The sequence below is a fragment of the Enhydra lutris genome, unplaced genomic scaffold (assembly GCF_002288905.1).
Source record: "Enhydra lutris kenyoni isolate GAN:26980312 unplaced genomic scaffold, ASM228890v2 scaffoldscaffold8, whole genome shotgun sequence".
NCBI classification, from domain to species: domain Eukaryota; kingdom Metazoa; phylum Chordata; class Mammalia; order Carnivora; family Mustelidae; genus Enhydra; species Enhydra lutris.
In genome coordinates this window covers 26,494,605-26,513,366 of record NW_019154092.1, presented here as the reverse complement: position 1 = coordinate 26,513,366, position 18,762 = coordinate 26,494,605, and the positions used below count along the sequence as shown (strand labels likewise).

The 18,762-nt window shown below is 34.3% G+C and overlaps 1 protein-coding gene across 3 annotated transcripts in view; it reads left to right on the top strand.

Moving 5' to 3' along the window:
• Positions 1-18,762, top strand: part of LOC111142485 (trafficking protein particle complex 8) — a 76,740-nt gene that overhangs the window by 53,745 nt on the left and 4,233 nt on the right. For all 3 annotated transcript variants that reach the window (XM_022495687.1, XM_022495686.1, XM_022495688.1), the window contains 7 exons: positions 1,241-1,388; positions 3,335-3,431; positions 4,701-4,769; positions 4,860-4,918; positions 6,966-7,139; positions 10,400-10,501; positions 13,795-13,940. In XM_022495687.1, the coding sequence (XP_022351395.1) occupies positions 1,241-1,388; positions 3,335-3,431; positions 4,701-4,769; positions 4,860-4,918; positions 6,966-7,139; positions 10,400-10,501; positions 13,795-13,940 (795 nt within the window). The remainder of the gene's footprint in view (positions 1-1,240; positions 1,389-3,334; positions 3,432-4,700; positions 4,770-4,859; positions 4,919-6,965; positions 7,140-10,399; positions 10,502-13,794; positions 13,941-18,762) is intronic.

The following is an 18,762-nucleotide window of genomic DNA, read 5'->3' as shown; positions in this document are numbered from 1 at the left end:
AGAGATATACACCCCTATGTTCATTGCAGTATTGTTTACAATAGCTAAGACACTGAGGCAACCTAGGTATCCCATCTGTAAGGATGAAGAAGATGGGGCATGTGTGCGCACGCACACATACAAATGTTACTCAGCCATAAGAGAGAATGAAATCTTGCCACTTGTGATAACACAGGTGGACCTAGAAGGTATATGCTAAGTAAAATAAGACAGAGAAAGGCCATATTTTTTCACCTATATGTGGAATCCAGAAAAACAAAACAGAAGCAGACTCACAAACACAAGGAAGAAGCTGCTGGTTATCAGAGTAGGGAGGAGATTGGGGGGTGCAGGCGAAACAGGTAAAGGGGATTAAGAGGTACAAACTTCCATTTCTAAAGTCATGGGGATGTAATCTGCAGTATTGGGACTATAGTCACTAATATTACAAAAGCTTTGTATGATGACATGGTAACTAGATTTACCAAAGGAATCATTTCATAGTGTATACAAATACTGAATCAAAAGATTTATCCCTGAAACTCCTAGGACATTATATTTCAGTTGTACTTAAAAAAAAAAAAAAAAAAAGAAATTTAGGAGATAATATTAGAAAAAAGTAGTAAAGGGGAATTAATAGTGAAATGTAAAAAGCTCTGTTGTGGAGGGCCTTCAAGGCCAGGTGAAAGTTTGGGGTTTACTTGATAAGGGATCAGTTGCTTTGGAACCACTATCAGAGAAGTAGCATAATCAGGACATTGTTACATGAAAATTATTTCATGTGCTATACTGATGAGTTTAGTGAGCAGACATGCTTGGAGTCTGGGAGACTATTAGTTTCCTTCCAAATTGAGAAGAAAGAATTGAAACGAAGTTATGCTAACTAGGTAATTTTACTGTATTACACTCTGTTTTTATCTTTGTTTTAGAGTATAAATGGCCCTGGGAGCAATTAGGTTTTAAAAGCTTTGTTTGAGGGGCGCCTGGGTGACTCAGTGGGTTAAGCCTCTGCCTTCGGCTCGGCTCAGGTCATGATCTCAGGGTCCTGGGATTGAGCCCCGCATCGGGCTCTCTGCTCAGCAGGGAGCCTGCTTCTCCCCCTCTCTCTCTGCCTGCCTCTCTGCCTGCTTGTGATCTCTCTCTCTCCGTCAAATAAATAAATAAATCTTTAAAAAAAAAAAAAAAAGCTTTGTTTGGAATTAGAGAATCATAAGAAATGGAGAGGTTCTTCCATTAAATTTGCAATTTTGTATTTCTTTAGGCACAGAATATTAAGACACACCGCAGTTATTTGTACCAGCCGATCTTTGAATATACGAGCCACTGTCTGCAGAAGTAATTCTCTTGAAGATGAGGAGGGCCGAGGGGGCAATATGCTAGTCTTTGTGGATGTGGAAAATACCAATACTGTAAGTTGGTTTAAAACTAAATTTTATTTTTAATTATATTTGAAGGGTTTGCTTTGTTTTTAGTAAAGGATTTTTCCCCCCACAAGATAGCATAAGCTAGGAATTTAGGAATGTTCATATACAACAGTGTGAAAACATCTTAATTTTCCATTAGCTTTGTAATTTTAGGTCTAAAAAGGACCTGGTGGTATTAATATATTCATATGATAATACATAGCTCTAGATGTGAGTAATTCAGCACCACGGAGATAAAGTGATTTCTGTCTCAACCATTGAGAATCTATTGATATAACTAAATTTACAGAGTTGTGTTAGGATTTCACATTCCATATTAAATTGATAACATTCACTTACACATTTCTGAGAGTATCATTTTCTTCATATAAGCATTTCAGACCTTTCACCATTCCTGTTTAAATAATCTAAATATAAAAATGAATATTAAGGGAATGAGATCTTATGATTAAAATAGCATCTTAGTTTCAGGTTGATTTATTTCAAATACTTATTTGAAGTGTTAGTCTGTAATGTCCTTTACTTTTGGCTTCATAAACTTGTAAGGTTGCTTCTTTTTAAGATATTTGCTAATACTTTGGTGATCTTCAAAGAAAGTAACATTTGTAAAAATAAAATTTTAAGATTTTATTTATTATTTTTATTTTTTATTTATTTATTTATTTTTAAGATTTTATTTATTTATTTGTCAGAGAGAGAGAGAGGGAGAGAGAGCAAGCACAGGCAGACAGAATGGCAGGCAGAGGGAGAAGCAGGCTCCCTGATGAGCAAGGAGCCCGATGTGGGACTCGATCCCAGGATGCTGGGACCATGACCTGAGCCGAAGGCAGCTGCCCAACCAACTGAGCCACCCAGGCGTCCCTATTTATTATTTTTAAAGATTTTATTTATTTGTCACAGAGCATAAGCAGGGGGAGTGGCAAGTAGAGGGAGAAGCAGGCTCTCCTCTTGAGTAAGGAGCCCAATGTGGGACTCTATCCCAGGACTCTGGGATCATGACCTGAGGCTTAACTGCCAGAGCCTCCCAGGTGTTCCTAAAATTTTAAGATTTTAATAATTTCAAATTAGTTCTCATTCAGGAGAATAAAAAATTATGTACAGTTTAACTTCATGTGCATTGGCTATATTTTGGGATTCTGATTTGTTTTTGTTGTTTGTCTTTACCTTAATGAGAATGAGATACCTCAGAAAGATTAGAAGAAATTAAAAGAAAATGTTACAGTTTTGATTCAAAATTGACAACAAGGGGTTCCTGGGTGGTGCAGTTGGTTAAGCCTCTGATTCTTAGTTTAGGCCCAGGCTCTGCTCTCAGACTCCACGCTCAGGGCAGAGTCTGCTTAAGTTTCTCTTCTCTCTCTCTCTCTCCCTCTGCCTCTCCCCCCGATGCTTGCACACACACACACACACACTCTGTCTCTTCTCTCTAAAATAGGTAAGTAAATCTTAAAAAAAAAAAAATTGATAACAAATAATGTTTGATCTATTAAATACTCCCAGTAACTCATTATGATAGGTTTTAATAATTGAATACTGTTCAATATTCTAAAATTTGCCATGGGGTGTACATTATAGTTAAATATAGTTTTTGGGTAAAATGTTGACTTCTCTGTTTTCAGAATGTTTAAGGAGGGGACACCTGGGTGGCAAAGTCAGTTAAACATCCAGCTCTCGATTTCAGCTCAGGTCTTGATCTCAGGGTGGTGAGTTCAAGATTGCTTTGGGCTCCATGCTCAATGTGGAGCATTCTTAAAAGAAAAAAAGAATGTCTAAGGAAGAATTTAAATAACTTAAACTTTTTGAAATGTATATTGTTTATTTCAAAATAAAAATTTCATCTTATGTTACTTTGGTAACAGTGTCAGAATATTGTTTTCATTATACTCTAAGTTTGTGCTCCTAAGTCCTAAATGACTCTTATTTCTTTTTGATAGAGTGAAGCAGGTGTTAAGGAATTCCATATAGTACAAGTATCAAGTAGTAGCAAACACTGGAAGTTACAGAAATCTGTAAATCTCTCTGAAAACAAAGGTAGGTTTGTGACTTTTCCCCTCTTCATAGTAAATTTTCATATCTTCATTGCTTCAGAGTATCAGAGTAGTACTATAATATCATATAAGATTGTTGGTACCTTTTCAAAAAATAATTTAATAATTAACTTTTTTAAGCATTCAGTTGTGTTTTCAGTAGTTTATTTGACTGTGAATCAAATTACCTTTCTTAATCCATTCTTCTCCATCTTTTTATTTCCTTCCACATCTTTCTGTTTGCATTTTCTTTATTCAGTTGGAAAATCAGTGCCTAAGTACATGATTACTTTCAAAATTTCAAACAATACAGAAACATGTAGACGAGAAAATGGAAGTTTCTTTTGGTTTCCTTTGCCATTGGTAGGCTGTTTCTCTGTGTATGATGATGATACCTCTATAGTGACTGACTTTTCCATGTATTTCCATACCTATATAACACTCAAACAGAAGAATATACATACTTGTGATAAATATATTGACAAATTGTTTTCCAGAATATTTCTTTAGGTTTATTATCCTGGCAGTAATATGAGAATGCTAAGTACTTGTTAAGAGTGGAGTGAAGCTGGCAGAATGATATTTGCTGTTTCTGGAGAGTTATACAGTATATTTCAAAAAATACGAAAATGTTTAAACTCGTATTTAGTCTATTGGTAATCCTTACTTTTGGAAATTATACAAAGAAATTAATTCAAAATACATGAAAATCCATACATTGAAAACAGAGCATTGTATTGCAAGGTTATGTTTAATGCAGAGAAATTCAGTGTAGATTTAATGTGAATTAAATTATAACTCAGACTATTTTTTAGTCATTAAAATACATTAACATTTTCAGAGTGTTTGCAATAGTGAGAAAATGCATCATAGGACAGTATGTGCATATACTAATATTGATATAAATCATATATATGAAAAAATACTGAAAGGAAATGAAGAAATGGTAGAGTGATGGGAATGTGGGCTCCCTGGTTCCCAGGTTCTGATCTTTTAAACTTTTCGGTTTATCTGTAATGTCACACACACACTCACACACACGCACGCGCGCACGCATGCATGCACAAACATGAATTTCAAGAAAATTGAATTTCTTCCTTTTTAAGAGCTGAATGAAATTTGCTTTATGGAGATGAAAAGAGAGGTTTTTCATTAAACATTATTTGTAACTATGAATTATTTTTCAGTTTAAGGAAGTTTGAATAATGAATTATGTTTTACCCTGTCATGAGCAGCTGAGAAAGGTCTTAGAAATTTTTTCTTTTCTTTCTAGATGCCAAACTTGCTAGTAGAGAGAAGGGAAAATTTTGCTTCAAGGCAGTACGATGTAGGGAAAAAGAAGGTAAATTCATTTTATTTTCACACTTTCCTAAGGGTCATTTTATATTTCATGACAATGATATTGATTAGTTTGTTTTCCCCTGTTTTTTAGTTGCCACACAGTTCTCAGAAAAATATATCTTTGCAGATATCATCTTTGGAAATGAACAGGTATGCAAATAAGCACAATAGCATTTGATTTCAAAAGTCACAGTTTTAGAATATCTCACTATTTTGGCAAAACTATTGCTTTTGTAATCCACAGAATCTTTTGTGGATGAACATGTCAGTTTTGTTCAGATTTACAACTTACCTTCGTGTTCTAAAACAGAGCGGAGAAGCTATATGGATTATACCATTTTAATTAGTTATTTAAAACTAACTTCCTTTTGAGGATATCACAGGTAAAAAGTATAATCCTTGGGATTAAAAAATGAAACCGGATTATACAAGGGAACCTATTTATTAGGGAAAGTGGTCAGAGTGGAATATAAAGATGATAATCATGTAGATTTTGGTGTTTCATATGGTTCTGACATCCAAATAAAAAATTTTGAGGGATTTTAAATATGTTGTCTAGGACAGTGATAGTCCAGCTTAATTATTTGTAAGAATCACGTAGAGCAGTGGTTTTCAAACTTTTAGAGACTGTGCGTATGAGTCATTTGGGGTTCTTGTTGAAATGCAGATTCTAATTCAGTTGGCCTGGGGTGGGATCTGAGGGTCTAAATTGCTAGATGGTGGGGCACCTGGCTCATGCAGTCAGTGAAGCATGTGATTCTTGATCTTGGGGTCATGAATTTAAGCTCACATTGGGCACAGAGTTTACTTAAAAAATACGTATAATGAATTGTTATAAGTTCCTAGGTGATGTTGAAGTTATCAGCCTGTAGACACTATTTTTGATCTAGGAAATTTTGTAAAAATGAGGGCTTTGCCTTCCCAAACCACCCAAGATGTAATGAACCACAGTTTTAGAGTTGGGGAGGCATTTTCAGCCAGCTCTGGAGATAATCGGAAGAGGTGATCTGGTGATCTCTTTTGAGAAACATTGGACCAAGGGTGTAAAATTCCATGTAGTTGTGCCCTGTTACTGTTATTATTGCTACTGATTCAGTTACTGTTTCTTCTTTGTATTTTTTTCTTTGATAATCTTAGACATTCTTACACTTTCGTATTTCTCTTATCATTTGCCTTCATCTCCCACATTCTTTGTGGTTGTCTTTTGACTATTTGAAGAAATAGTTATTTAGAAATATCTCAGAGTACCAAAAGCCCAGTAATTTCCAAATAGAGCCACATTGTGCCTCTTGAATGATTGAATTTAGATTTCATGATTTCAGTTGTTTGTTCTGTTCATTTCTTTTTTGAAACTTAAAATCGTTAGAGATAAATCAAGGCCCTTAAATTATATTAAGATTGTAATTTTTACTGTATTTGTTGTCAAATAATTTTGTATAGTATTGTTGAAGAAAGTAGAAACAAAGACATTTTCCCTTTTGATGAATCTGGTTGAGTAAATAGAACTCACCAAGCACTATAGGTTAATGAGAAACCTATTGGAACAATTGTTTACCAGAAAATAGTTCACTCTTAAAGGCGAAAACTTACATATTATTATTTAATAATTAACTTGAAACTTAGCATTTATATAACATAGCCTATAATGCAGGGAATCATAAGTATAGAGATTTTACTATGAAACAATATTCCATTAAAGGAAATCCCTGTAGTTCCAATTCCATTTAAAATTTTTTAAAATTCTTTTTTCATGTTCTCTCCCTTCAAGTATAAAAGCTATATTAAGATTAGCAATTACATTTGCATTCTGTTTTGTTAGATGTTGTCTAATGTTCTAAGTATTTGAATGAGATATTTGTTATTTTAATAGTACAAAGAATATTACTTTTCAGCAATTTATTTTTTATTCATTTTCTTAGAACTATCCATTACCTTCCCTCAATACTTGGACTAATGTCATGGCAGTGTAGTTTAATTATTTTGAGATAGCAACTTTAAGATTCAGGGTAATTTGTACCAAATATTTTAGGTGTTTAACTGTCTTAGTGTGTTTTACAGCCTCCCTGTACTGACACATTGACAAGAAATGATTGAATTAGCCTTTTAGTTAATATAGAAATATGGAGAGAAGTATACATTTTGGCAGGGTATATTTAGTTGAAAACATTTATGTAGGTAAGTGATTTTTTCTTAACAGATAATAAGCTCAGCAAGTCCATGTGCAGACTTCTTTTATCGAAGTTTATCTTCTGAATTGAAGAAACCACAAGCCCAGCCATCTGTGCATGCAGAAAAACAGTCAGTAGAGGATGCTGTGAGATTAATTCAGAAGTGCAGTGAGGTGGATTTGAATATTGTCGTACTATGGAAGGTATGTGTTACAAAATTATTTCAGAAGCCTTGCTTTGTAGATACTTGAGCCTTAAGCTAAAGAACAAATGTAAGCTGATATTTATATTTTTCTGCGTAAAATTTTCAGTTTTAGTATTTATACCTTTTTTTAACAGTTCCATAATTACTTTTTAAAAAAAAATTTTTATGGTGCTATGTTAGTCACCATACAGTACATCATTAGTTTTTGATGTAGTGTTCCAAGATTCATTGTTTACATATAACACCCAGTGTGCTCCAGTGCAGTACATGTCCTCCTTAATACCCACCACCAGGCTCACCCATCCCCCCCATCCTCATAATGACTTTTTAAATCTTTTTTTTTTCTGAGGTTTTATTTATTTATTTGAGAGAGAGAGAGAGTGCACATGCACAAGCAGGAGGAAGGGCAGAGGGAGAGGGAGAAGCAGACTCCCCACTGATTGGGGAGCCTGATTTGGGGCTCGATCCCAGGATCTTGAGACCATGACCTGAGCCAAAGGCAGAAGCTTAACCTATTGAGCCACCCAGGTGCCACCCCCACCCCGTAATGACTTTTTTACTTAGAAAAGAATTCATTCAAATTAGATAACTTTCTTCTTTGTTATTGTTACTTCTTAGTGGTACTGAAAATATTGTAGATATGATAAGCTCCATGACAACGGGTATCATTATTAAACTCCTTATTATGGGCATTTTCAAACACCAAAGAAGAAAAAATAGCACTATGAACATTTATGAACATTCAGGTACCCATTACTCAGGCTCCATGGTCACTAATATGTTGCTCTTCATTTTTCATCTATTCCATTAGCCCCTCTCCTTTGTTTTCTTTCATTTTTACCTTCCTTTATTTTTTGCTGTAGTATGTTTTAAAATACCATAATATTTTACTTTTAAGTGCTTCCATATTTATTTCTAGCAGATGAGGACTCTCTTATTTAACAATAACCCCAGAGTATTTTTATCTCACCCAACTAAATTAACAATAATTCTGAATTATTATCTATTTGTTGGGTTTGTTTTCAGTTTTTCCAGAGTATTTGAAAATATTTTAAGTTTTAAAAATCATATCCAGATAAGATCCGCACATGGCAGACCAGAATGCGATGGTTTAGCCATTAGTCTTCCTTGAAGTTACTTACTATAATACAAAGGAGGCTTGTTTTTCACAGTGCACCCTTTTGTATTTTATGCATATATTATAAGAATTTGTAATTATATATAAATTATGTTGCATGTAATGTATAATTATATATTACTTTTTAAAAGACAATTCTACAGTGAAATTAAGGGTCTTGTCCAAGGATAGTTACCTGGACAGTGTGGAAAGGTTTGATTTCCTGGTGTCTGAAACAAGGACTCACATAGAGATACTCCCATAGTAGATGATCAATACACGTATTTTTAAATTGTTTCAGATATTCTATTTTTTTAAATTATATCATACATTTTCTAATAAACATTTTTTTTAAACCAAGCTGGTGTGAGTTTTTTTTTTTCTTTTTCTTTTTGCATGAGTTTTGATAAAACTGCTTAAACAAATTGATACTTTCATTGATTTAGGTATTTATTATTAAAAAGATCAGTTACACATTTTTAGCTTGAAATTAATTGTTCTTAAAGCTTAGAAATCAAGAAGCTTCTATTTTCAGGCTCAGCGATATTGCTCCTTAATGTAAACGAACCCCTCATTAAATGTATACTAGATCCTTGGGATATGTGGCTGCACTCCCCAGATTTCTGCCATGTAACAATTTGTAATATGTCAGAGACAAGATTTTGAGTAATGTATCTGTACTCCACAGTTACTTTGGCTGGGGGAAAAAACAGCCCTGAATAGCAGCCTACTACTACTAGTATTGCTGATTACATGAAGAAGAATGCTAAGATTATGTTGCTCCTTGGCTAGAAAATGAAAGTTTGAATAGAGTAAGGAATAGGATATTAAATTGGTAGTGACTAGTATCTAAGATAAGGTTATCAAATCTCATTTGAGAAAGTGGTAGATTTTCTTTAGTGAGGTCTCTAGATAATGCAAAAATGACACACCACATGAAAGGAAACTTAAAAAGTCATTTAAGTTGTGGAGTAGGAAACAGGAAGCATGGTAGTCTTCCAATAAAATAGGATGTAGAAGAAAAATGGAGAGGTCAGACAATATTTTTATGAAAAATAATTGGAAAAGGGGTACAGAACAATTCCTGACCAGTCTTAACAAAATATAAAGGTTTATTTTAAAAAATTAAGCAGAGAGGAGAAGACATTAGAGAATTCAACAAGGCTTTGGGTGATTTTTGTTCAATCCCATGAGACCACTGGAAAAAACATAGGATATGTCTCAGACCTTACCCTTCAGTATTCATCTTCTCCACTAAAGGCCTACCCCAGCAGGTGTTCAACTCCAGCATTGCTGGGCTGTGTGTTAATGTGCACTGAGCAGGTCCCAGCCTGTCCTGTGTCTTCATGCAGCACTATTCCAAGTGTGGTCTGTGGGTGGCAAAACTAGCCATGATTAAATCACAAATTGAAAATATGAAATGAAAACTTTTAAAACTTCTATAGCACTTTGCCCGAGAGATTTTATGTCTGTTGAATCTGATAGTAAAAAAAATTGAGCTTGTCAAAAAGTTTTTAAGCCTTTGCATTTGCATAATGTGATGATAACAGTATATCAAAGCCATATACATATAACATTTTCTCTGGAACAGAAGCATTCAAGACAGTGATGAGTCATATGCTGGGCCCAGTGTTTTGATATAGATGAAATCAATCTTTTTTTTTTTTAAATGTATATACTTATGTTTAAGATATCCAAGGGTGTGACGTTTCCACGTAGAAGATTGATGACTGTACTCACGGATTTTGTTCTACTAGGTGATAAACCCTGAAGCATTTCAGAAGCAAGACTGAGAAAAAATGTTTTGCCTGTATATTGGCAGTCCAGTAACAAAAAGGCTTGTGTTCTAGCACTGTTTTTTGGACTAGTTTCTTAAGACCTCTCTTAGAAAAAATTTAAAAAGATCTTAAGATGTATGTATCCCTAACATATTGAGGCCAACTGTGTTACATTGAGGCAAAACGGATTTTGATAGATTCTTTATTGATTGAACGAATATACAAAAGTAGAAATTCTGACACAGCCATGGTGTTGATAATTGTTAAGTAGCCGTAATATTTCTACCTTCTATCAAATATTGCGTTCATTCCTTTTGAGGTGACTGCCAAGAAAGTTAACATTTTTGTGCTTTGTATGTTTAGGCTTACGTAGTGGAAGATAGTAAGCAGCTTATTTTGGAAGGTCAGCATCATGTTATTCTTCACACTATAGGAAAAGAAGCCTTTTCATGTCCTCAGAAACAGGTAATAAGAGTTTTCTTTGGGTCATCTTGTGAATTGCGGAGTTTTTTGTTTGGTTGGTTTTTGGGTTTTCGAAGGGGTCTGGATTGATCAGGCTTTTATATTGAGATTTGAGTGGTGGGGTTGGTGGCAGAACACTAAAAGGAGAATTGGGCATAAATTAAAATTTATTAGCATCTCGTAAGAGAAATAAGATGCACTTGTGATCTTGAGGTTTCTAATAAATATTCTATATTGAATCTAGAATTCATAGTTGCAAAAAGATAATTTGCTTGAGAAGAAGGGGACCATGCCGATACTACTGCAGAACTCCAGGGAGGGCAAAACATAAAATGTAAAGGATGCCCCGAGGAGTGGTGCAGCAGCTGGTAATAGTGCTTAATACAGTGATTTCTGATTTCTTATGAGAAACTATTTCATCTTACCAAAAAGTTCTCTTAGTATATATGAACAAACTTTAAGCACATCCAGTAATTTGAACAGTGACCTCGTATTGTATTTATGAGTTTTGGATCTCAATTTCAAGCTTTCTCATTATTTTGAAAACTTTTATTTTGAAATAATTTTCAAACTTGCAGAAAGGCTGCAAGAATAATATAAAGGACTCTTCTACTTTTCACTGAGGTTCAGCAGTGGTTAGCATTTTACCTTCTTGGCTTTATCATTTTTTCTCTATTTATGTACATATTGATTTTTCTTTTTCTTAATCATTCCCCAAGTAATTACTTCCAAGTAAATTGCAGACATTCTTCTTTACCCCTGTTTACTTCACTGAGTATTCTGAAAAATAAGGGTAATTCTTACATAATCACAGACACTATTATTAAATTCAGGAAGTTTGCACTCATATGTAGTCCATATTCAGATATCATATATATGCTTGACAATTTTTTTTTTCCTACCCATGATCCAGTCCAGGATCATGTATTAACATTTACTTATCATGTCTCTTTAGTCTCCTTTAATCTGGGACAGTTTCTGAGCCTTGACCTGTCATTTTGTCGTTGACGTTTTTGAAGAGCGTGGGCTATTTATTTTAATATAGAATAATGCCTTTTTGAGTTTTTCTTGTGTTTCCTCATGATTAAGATTATACATTTTTTGGCAGGAATACTACAGAATTGATGTTATGTCCTTGTCAGTGTATTATATCATAAAGCACTTGCTATTAATTTGTTTTGTTATCATTGATGGATCATTTGATTAAGGTGTTATCCCCATATTTTTCTGCAGTATAGTTACTGTTTTTCCTTTCCTTTTCTAATAAGTAATTTGTGGGGAGATAATTTGGACCTTTGTAAATGTCTGGTTTCCTATCAAACCTAGGTCCACTAGTTTTAGCATCCATTGGCAGTTCTCCAACTTGAATCAGTTTTTACTTCAGTGGTTACAAATGGTAATATTACATTAGTTTTAAGGAAGATATCAAATTTAACCCCAAATCTATTTCTTAAATAAAAAATTATTTCTTCACCTTTGATTAATACAGAAGTCTCAAGTTTTAGTCGTATATATATGTTACATAATTTCTGATAATTTGGAACATCTTAAACATTGGCAAAGTTAGCATTTAGAAAATGAAAAAGTGATTTCTATAAAATTTATTTTTGTTATATTGTCATTTTATATACCATGAATGGCATATCATTTTTGTTTCTCTGTTTTTCACCTTTGAAATATTTTTTATTCTCTTTATATGATTAACTGAGTTTGGGAGATAAAGCAGTTTCATAATATTGTGAATAATAAATTTGGAGCCCAAAGGCTTTCAGATTGATGACCAAATTACTTACATAACTTACTACTCACTTATAAGACAAAGATAATAGTTCTTTACTCCTTGCCTGTCTTGTGGTGGAACTGTCATAAGGTATGAATCAGATCCTTACTGTCAGATTACTGGACAAATATTTATCACTGGTTGTGAAAATACTTTTTGCTACTTTTAAGCTGGGAGGGGGGAAACTTTTAAATATTCTCTCAGTAAATTAGCTCAGGTCTTTGATATTCTTCTGTGGCCATTGTTCATGTGTTTTTCACTGCTAAGTGGTATATGGAAATTTATTTAGTATAGTTTAGAAGCCTCAAACAATAGCTTATTTTTTTATGTTTAGAATATTTTAAACAAGAATGCATTTTTTAAACATTCTATTAAAGTATAAGATAAATACAGAATAGTTGAGTAGCTCTGAATTTCACAAACCGAAGAACACTCCAGTATAACCAGAACCCAGATCAAGAAATAGAACATAACTAGTTCCCCAGAAGTTCTGCTTCTCTTCTTTTCTTTCTTCCAAAGTAAACATTTAGTTATTTTTCTCTGACTTCTAAATCAAAAGCAAATTTAGTTCTTGCTTTTACAGCTGTATACATCAGGGATCAGCAAACTTTTTCTGTCAGTAGCCAGATGATAATATTTTAGGCTATGCTGGCCAGAAGGTCTTTGTCTTAATTACTCATCTTTGTTGTTGGAGTCCAAAAGCAATCATAGACAGTATATAAACAAATGGATATAAAACTTTCTTTACGAAAACAGGAAGCAGGCTGGATTTGGCCCATGGGCTATAGGTAGCCAATCCCTAGTGCAGATCAAAAATCCCAAGAAGGCTAGCAGGAAATTAAAAATCAAAATTTTCCTGGATGGTAAAGAAAAATGGAGAAAAAAAGCTTAAAAAAGATAATAATAGTAGAAAGGGTGCGATATTCTCTGTTTTCATTTAGGTGATAATGATACTGAAATGTTTATGGTGTGCCTGACACTGGCTATATTGAGACTTTTACATGCATTTTAACTTTCAGTTAATACATATGAAGTACTATAATCTATAAAACACAGCAGTCTATTTTCAAAATGAAGTTTTAAGGCAATTTTAGTTCTTCAACAATTAAAGCGAGTACTATACAATTTAGTGTTTGTGGCTTAAGTACTAAGTAATAAGGAATTTTACCAAATGAGAATGACAACAGATTTTGAAATTATGAACCCCTTTTTACAAGTAGGGAACTTGTCTTAAAGTATTAAATACCTTATCCAAGATCACAGAGCTAATACATGAAGTTGCCAGAACTCAAATCTAACTCCACATAATAAATAGGGAATGAATAAAGGACTCTGATCCTAGATTCTTTAGGAATACAAGTTGTATCACGGATGATTCTGTTAGTGTAAATAAGAGCAGAAAAGTATTGTTCATGCTTTCCTTTATCTCAACTGGTTTTAACTTCTTTTGTTTGTATATGTTATATTTTAACAAGACAGTGTTTTTATTGTCAAATATATTTTTTTCTTTTCTCAGGAGCCACCAGAAATGGAACTATTAAAATTTTTCAGGCCAGAAAACACTACAGTTCCTTTAAGACCATCAGTAGAGCAGCTTTCTAATCTCATTAAAACAAGTCTTCACTATCCAGAATCATTTAATCATCCATTTCATCAAAAAAGGTCTGAGGTTTATTTTAAAATTTTTCTGCAGTGCATATGTGCACACACACGCACACACTTATTTATTTTAACAAGGGCATTAACCCCAGTATTGAAGAAGAAATTCAGAATAATACTGAGTCTATGGAAATTGCTCTTAAATAATTTACCCTTTACTATGATTACTGTATGCTACAGCTGTGGTTAAAGGTGGATATTGCCTTCGACACCTCAGTTGCTGAATGTTTCCTCTAGGTGAGCAGGTTTATCAGTAAGTCAAAACCAAGAAAAAGTATTTTATCATTTTGGTTTTGTTTTAGACACAAATTAAATGTAAGAAATGACTAGAGTATAGACTTGTCAAACAGTTCAAATTTAGACAACATTATTAAGATTTATTAAGTGCTAAGTGCTAAACTTGGAGAATCATGTTCAGTTGACCCTTGAACAATGTAGTTCAAACTATGTAGGTCTACTTGTACATGATCTTTTTTGATAAATACAGTATTGTTAATGTATTTTCTCTTAAGGATTTTCTTAACATTTTCCTTTCTCCAGCTCACTTTATCATAAAAATATAATATGTAATTCATATAACATAGCAAATATGTGTTAATCGACAGTTTATGTTATTGGTAAGGCTTTGAGTCAGGAGTAGGCTATTAGTAGTTAAATTTCTGGGTAGTCAGAAGGTGTACACAGATTTTTGACTGTGTGGAGGTCGGCATCCCTAACCCCTGTGTTCTTCAAGGGGCATCTGTATTTGCAATTTTGGTAAGTAGCTTGATTATGTAAACTTAAGGTTCTAAAAACAAGAAGTCCTAAGTCAGATGACACTTCAAAAAGCTGCTAGTTTGCAGGTATAAGAAAAGATGGAGAGATGTCTATTAGAACAAGACTTTTAAGTGATAATTGAAGGTATGAATTTTGGTGAAAAATTCACCCTGGATAAGGGTGGGGATGGTGTGGGATAGAACAAAAAGAGAACAGTGACCTGCAGAACAATGACATCTGAGAGAAAAGCTGAAGAAAAAGGAATCCACAAAGAAGACTAGTTAAGAAGTAATTAGGAAGAAAAGACCAATGAGGCGAAAGTTCTCACTCAGCTTTTGAACAGTTCAAGGAAAAAAAAAATGGTTTAACTGTTTAAAATGCTGCAGAAATGGATGAAATGGATGAAAAAATTATTTATTGGATATGACAATGAAGAGGTTATTAGTGGTTTTTTAGAAGAATGTTACTATATAATGGGAATGGAATCAGGATATAATAGGTTGAGGAGAGATTGGGAGGTAAGTAAGTGCAGTCTACTAGTGTGGACCACCCAGGAAGCTGGGCTATGAACAGGGATCTGGGAATAGCCACTCAATATTGTTTTCTTAATAGTAGGATATGGTTATGTTTATGATCTTAAAGGAAATGATGGGATACAGGGAGAATAACAGAATCCTTAATAGATGGAAAGATATACCAAAGAATGATGGGATTAGCTCTGGACTGCAGAAGGGACTTCCGTACTTTTGAAACAAGGAGAGAAGAAATTAGGGAGAAAATTTTAACATTTCACACATTATGGAGTGCTTCCATTTTAGGGAGTATTTCTAGGAGCAAGGTTAGCTACTCAAAGTAATATAGGTGATAAGAGAATAAAGGAAAGAACATTTTTGAGAAGTTTTTAAGTTATTTATAAGATTTAGGGTAACTTCTGAGAAGAGTCAGAAGAAGCTGGCTAAGGACACACAGATTGCTGGGCAAAATTAAGACCTTGATAGCATTAACATCAGACATATTTAAAAAGTAACTTAAATGGTGTTAACCACTTTTAAACCCTTTCTTTGTTAAGGTTAACACACAGAAAAGTGTTCAAAAACAACATGTATGACTATGGTGATTTTTTTTTTCCCCCACAAAGTTAACACCAAAATAACCACTTCTATTGAGGAAATAGAATATTGCTAGCATCACAGAAGCCCCCTGTGTATTCCCTCCCAGTTACTATCCCGTGTGCCCCCAATATTGTAGTCACTTTGTTTCTTTTTATAATTTTTCCAACCAAATATACAACTATATTTTGATTTGTTTAGGGCATTTTTTGAACTTCTTATATAAATGGAATTACAGAGCATATTCTTTTTACGTCTGGCTTCTTTCATTTAATAATATGTTAGTAATTGTCAACTATTGCATGAAGCAATAGAATTTTCATTGCCTTATGAATGTTTGAACATGCCGGAACAATTTATTTATCTACTCTACTATTGATGGACTTTTGGATTATTTCCCTATTTGAGCTATTTTGGATTCGGCTGTGATAATCTTGTGTATAATCTCCTGGTGTATGTGTGCTTGCCTTTTTTTTTGGGGGGCGGGGGCATACTTATCTAGGAATTCTTCCAAAGTAGTTTAACCAACTTGTACATCTCACTAGCAGTATATGGGAATTCCCTTTGCCCCATACCTTTACCAACACTGTTGCCAGATTTTTTAAAAAATTTTAACCATTTAAGTTATTTATAAAATCCTTTTTGTTCAGGTCTTAATGTTGCTCTAAAGTGCAGCCATAGTTGAGGAAAAAAATTTTATTTTTTATCTCTGTTGAATTTGTCTTGACTTCATGAACTTTCATGAGCAGTTTTGATTCCCTGATGTTTCGTTTTAACCGATTGTTCTACTTTGTCTCTTGTTCACTGGACCCGTCCTGCTTCATGTACTTCCTAAATACCTTAGATTCCACAGTGCTTCTTTTTAACCTTAGCTGTTAAAACCCTGGCTGTGCTTTAGAGGCAAGGGCATTTAGTAGTTTTCCACATGATTCTATTGGGGTTAAAAAGAATCATAGAAGCTAGACAGTGCAGGGAAGTATGTGGAACAGGACAAGTTTGATCATCACTTCACCTCCCATTCATCTTACATGCCTGTGAAGAAGGGGCATACCACCTAGATGATCAAACTAAAGTAGAGTAATGGATTGAAAATAAAACATCAGATTAAATAATAACTACATGGAAGTATGTGAAAACAAGACAGGTTAGAAAAGGATAAAAAGTGGCAGTTTTTTCCAACCCGGGCTGCACATTAGAATTACCTGGGGAATTTTTAGAAAATCCCAGTGCTCAATGCCAGCTCAGTCAGAATCTCTGGCAGTAGAACCCAGGCATCTTAATTTTTTAAAGTCCTCAGATGATAGCAGCGTGCGTCCATATCAGTCATTGTTGCCACAGTAATGCTTCATAACAAACCTTTCCAGCATTCAATAGCCTGCAAGGCATTCTTACGCTCATGGATCTGCGGGTCAACTACTTTTTGGCTTGAAGCTCATCTTTAAGCTGTGGGTGGGTTCATGTCTGCACCATATATATTTTGGGCTTAGTCCAAATGGGCAGCAGTTCCTTGGATATGTTCTTTTCCTGGCATATCTTGAGTACAAATGTGATCCATATTGTGAGAGCACATTTAAGGCTTTTGTTTGCATCAAAGACATTAATATTCCATTGGCCAGTTAGCCTCACCTTCACAATCAACAAGGAGGATCCACAGTCCCCCAGTGGGAAGGGTGAGGGGAGTGAATGACTGCTAAACAGTAGTTATGTCACAGTAACTGAAGTTGAGAAACACCGAAATAGAGGGCCAAAGTGATTGGTCATCCCTGTGACACTAAGAATAGAAGTATAATTGAGTGAGAGAGCTGGAGAGATGGGAGATAGTTGTTAGAGAGTGGAGTGACAGAGTATTATTTCAGAGGTAGCTATTTTAAGTGGCTAAAAAAAATCACAGCATGGCCTTAGAAGGTAGATGGCTGGGTTTTGAATATACTAACTTGGAGAAGATGTTGAATGAGTGGTCTACTTAGACGATAAAGTTGTCCACATGATGACAAGACTCAGGATTAAAAAGAGGAAAGCAAATTCATGGTGAAGCTTTTAATAATTGAAGCCAAGAGATGATACAGAAGAGAAGCCTAGAGAAGTGTTTCTCATCTAGGTGGTACGCTCCTGCTTCACAGACGCATGAGATGAATGTGAAGTGAAGCAGTGTTTCCCTCAGATACTTCAAAATATTCATCCTTTTCTCTTCCCCCAAAGAATCTGCTGTACTGAGTTACTGTTGCTGGTTTTAGTATGTCAGTATGAGGACATAAAAAATGAAAAACCGTGGAGAAGTTTATGACCAAAAAATGGGTGTTTTGACAGAAGAGATAGGAGGAAGAAATCATCAGGAAGTGGCACTGAGAACTACGTTAATGATACATTATGACCAGAGATGTGGAGGATGGTGGAAGAACAGCATTTGTTGTCAAGAGGGCTATAGAGGAAGCTATGTACTCAGCCAAATTTCAGTTAAAGTAAGATATAGAAGCATAAAAAGAAGAAATTGAGGACCTGGAGGAGTATGCTTCACGTAATATAGACCTGTGGGGTGGAATGGGACAGTAGGAGGTTTGATTACAGCAGTAGTATACAGACTGTACAGGATTAAGAATATGAGGAAGACAGTGTGACCAGAGATAACAAAGATGTGAACCATACTGGGTTTAGCTGCCATAGCTTTCAAAGTAAGAAGTCGTATTAGATGTTGTTCGTGGAGTTTTTGAACATGTGCTAGGCATTATTCTTAGCACTTAGCATGTTTGATCTTACCTAATCACCATAACGAGCCCAAGAAGTAGGTGCAGTTATTGTTCCTAGTTTACACTTGAAAAAACTGAGATATAGAATTGTTGAGCTAATATTTAAACTTTAGTCTAATGTAGAACCCATGGCTTTATTTTTTTTAAATTTTTTTTTAAAGATTTTTATTTATTTATTTGACAGAGAGAGATCACAAGCAGGCAGAGAGGCAGGCA